The sequence below is a fragment of the Nicotiana sylvestris genome, chromosome 8 (genome assembly GCF_000393655.2).
Source record: "Nicotiana sylvestris chromosome 8, ASM39365v2, whole genome shotgun sequence".
NCBI lineage: Eukaryota > Viridiplantae > Streptophyta > Magnoliopsida > Solanales > Solanaceae > Nicotiana > Nicotiana sylvestris.
The window spans coordinates 98,893,875-98,897,692 of NC_091064.1; the positions used below are offsets into that span (position 1 = coordinate 98,893,875).

Here is a 3,818-nt window from a genome sequence, read left to right on the forward strand (position 1 = left end):
GATTTAAAGACGTATTTCTATATTTCATGTTTTATCTATGTCTTTTACGTACTAATTTTCATGCCTTACATACTCAGTACATTTTTCGTACTGGAACCCTATTTCACGAGGCATGCGTTTCATGCCCGCAGGTGCAGGTAGGCAAGTTGATGGTCCCCGTTATTAGGATCCCTGATCAACGAGAGTTAGCGTGCTCCACTTGATCCAGAGCTGTTTTTGATTTTGGTACGACACATTTATATATATATATATATATATGGGAATAATATGGCTTAGTCCCGTCTTTGTATAGTTGTGTTTCCATTAGAGGTCTATAGATAGTATGTCTAGTTGGGTTGTATGTGGCCTTGTCGACTTTCAGTTATTGGATGTATAGTTGTCTATTGCAGCCTTGCCGGCTCGCCTACTGTATTCTGTATGTATACATACATATGCCTTGTTGGCAGGTTTCCTTCATGTATGTTATCTTCGTAATTCAATAGATGTTATACAAGTTCATACCCTAGATGCATGCATATGGGTGTTTGATAGGTAGGACTCAGGCACTCATCGCAGCCCATCGGTTTGGGTCGTGACAACCATATTCCATGACATGATGCACAAAGAGATTGAAGTGTATGTTGATGGTGATCATTAAGTCCAGAACACAAGATGACCATGTGCAAGACTTGAAAAAGTTCTTTGAAATGCTATGAAGGTACAATCTCAAACTCAATCCAGCCAAATGTGCATTTGGAGTTCCTTCTGGGAAGCTTTTGGATTTTATAGTTAGTCGAAGAGGCATTGAGTTAGATCCCTCCAAGATAAAGACCATTCGAGAGCTGCCTCCCCCGAAGAATAAAAAAGAAGTCATGAGTTTACTCGGAAGGTTGAATTGCATCAACAGGTTCATCGCATAGCTTACAACCACATGTGAGCCTATTTTCAAGTTGCTGAAAAAGAATGCCGCTATCAAGTGGACAAATGAGTGCCAAGAAGCTTTTGATAAGATCAAGGAATATTTGTCGAATCCCCCTGTTTTGGTCCTGCCGAAATCTGGTAGGCCTCTGTTTTTATATCTGTTAGTAATGGATAGTTCCTTTGGTTGTGTTCTGGGTCGACATGATGTCACAGGCAAAAAGGAACAAGCAATATATTATTTGAGCAAAAAGTTCACCACTTATGAGGCCAAATACACTCTTTTGGAAAGGACATGTTGTGCCTTAACCTGGGTCACTCAGAAGCTTAGGCATTATCTTTTGGCCTATACAACTTACCTCATATCCCTAATTGATCCCCTGAAGCACATCTTTCAGAAGCCGATGCTAACTGGCAGATTGGCAAAGTGGCAATTATTGCTCACAAAGTTTGATATTGTTTATGTCACTCGCACTGCCATGAAGGCACAAGCTTTGGCTGATTATCTGGCAGAAAACCCGGTTGATGATGAATATGAATCTTTGAACACATATTTCCCAGATGAAGAGGTTAATTTAGTTGAAGACATAGTCCAAGATGATGGTCAAATTTGGAAACTATACTTTGATGGGGTTGTCAACATCAAAGGCGTAGGGATTGGGGTAATTCTTGTATCACCTACTGGGCAACATTACCCTGCCACCACGCGACTTCATTTCTTCTGTACAAAAAACACGGTAGAATATGAAGCTTGCATCATGGGTCTAAACGTGTCAATAAACCTAAATGTGCATGAACTGTTGGTGATGGGAGATTCAGATTTGCTTATTCGGCAGGCTCAAGGTGATTTGGAGACTTGAGACATCAAGCTCATTCCATATAGACCATGTGTGGAAGATCTTAGCAAAAAGTTCAAGTCCATCGAGTTCAGATACATTCCCAGGTTTCACAATGAATAAGCTGATGCTTTGGCCACCCTGACCTCAATGCTTCCATATCCGGGTAACACTCACATTGACCCATTAGAAATTCAAATTTGGGATCAACATGGTTATTGCAATACAATTGAAGCAGAACCAAATGGTAAACCATGGTATTGTGATATTACACAGTATCTAAAAACAAGAGAATATCCGGAACATGCCAATAGGGATCAAAAGAGAACTATGGTGACTCTATAATGGTTTCTTCTTGAGTGGGGAAATCCTACACAAAAGAACCTAGAATTTGAATTTATTGAGATGCGTGGATGCCAAAGAAGCTAAAATGATTTCGAATGAGGTGCATTCGGGAGATTGTGGTCCGCACATGAATGGATATGTTCTAGCAAAGAAAATCCTTCGGACATGATATTATTGGGTTACTATGGAGCAAGATTTCTTTCGTTTTGTTCGCAAGTGCCACCAGTGGCAGATTCACTCGCCTCCTTCATAATTGTATCCTATGTCGGCTCCTAGGCCTTTTGTTTCTTGGGGAATGGACGTCATTGGCCCAATCGAGCCAAAAGCTTCAAATGGTCACAAATTGATCTTGGTTGCAATTGATTATTTCACTAAATGAGTGGAAGCTATTACATTGAAATCAGTTACCAAGAAAGCAGTACTAGACTTTGTTCACTCCAACATCATCTGTCGTTTCGGTATTCCAAAAACCATTATTACAGATAATGCTGCTAATTTGAATAGTCATTTAATGAAGGAGGTATGCGAACAATTTAAAATTGGGCATCTCAATTCTACTCATTACCGACCCAAAGCTAGTGGAGCTGTTGAAGCTGCAAATAATAACATCAAGAGGATTCTTAGGAAGATGGTCCAAGGGTCTAGACAATGGCACGCGAAATTGCCTTTTGCTCTTTCGGGATACCGAGCAACTATCTGTACATCAGTCAGCGCAACGCCCTACTTGTTGGTTTATGGAACTGAAGCAGTCATACCTGCTGAAGTTAAAATTCTCTCTCTCCGAATAATTGTTGAAGCAGGCATTGAGGGCACTGAATGGGTGACGTCCCCGACTGGAACAATTGAGTTTGATTGATGAAAAGCATTTGGCGGTAGTTTGTTTTTGTCACTTATGCCAACAAAGAATGGCACGCGCTTACAATAAGAAAGTGCACCCAAGAAAATTCGAGGTAGGACAGCTTGTTTTAAAACACATCTTTTCGCACCAGGAAGAAGCAAAAGGAAAGTTCGCCCTGAATTGGAAAGGTCCTTACCGTATCAAAAAAGTATTGTCAAAAGGAGCTCTACACTTGACAGATATAGATGGAAAGGTGATAGATATATCCATCAACACAGATGCGGTCAAGAGATACTATGTCTGACATGCTTTTGTTGGGGAATTTTGTTTATGCTTAGCATTCTCAGGTTGGGATGACGAAAGGCTATCATTCTCGCTACCTAAACACTGGTCAGCCCTCGTTAGCCTTTGAAGCCTTGTTTATAATTCTTTATTTTCCCCTTTTTTGGAACCAATGTACTTAAAAAGAAAAAATCAAAAAAAAATTAAAAAAATCATCAAAACAAGTTCATGTTAATTGAACTATGTCTGACCTGATTCCGAAAGGATACGTAGGCAGTCTCACTCTGGGGTTCGGTCACACTAAAACAAAAATACACATTTTTTAGTATTCAAAGAAACCGGGGCATGATTTTATTTAATTTTTCGATGGTTTTTCCATCAAAATGGTTCCAAAAGTTGTAATTTAGTTGAATAGTTCTTTTTACCTTTCCTTTTTAAGACCTTTTGATCAGCTTTTGAGGATGCTAAGTTGGTATATTACGGTGATGCCTCAGCCATTGTAAAGAGAGAAAAAATAAAATGAGAGTCTTATTGGTGAAAACCCTCACGGGAACTATAAGGTAATAATGAGTTGAGAGAAAGGCAAATGAAAGAGGTCAATTGGTGAAAACCCAAAAAGG

General features: G+C 39.6%; 1 protein-coding gene across 1 annotated transcript; it reads left to right on the forward strand.

The window, feature by feature from the left end:
* Positions 1-1,067: 1,067 nt before the first annotated feature.
* Positions 1,068-2,934, forward strand: LOC104224982 (uncharacterized). Its single transcript, XM_009776723.1, has 2 exons — positions 1,068-1,740; positions 2,483-2,934. The coding sequence occupies exons 1-2, from the start codon at positions 1,068-1,070 to the stop codon at positions 2,932-2,934; spliced, it is 1,125 nt and encodes a 374-aa protein (XP_009775025.1).
* The last annotated feature ends 884 nt before the right edge of the window (positions 2,935-3,818 follow it).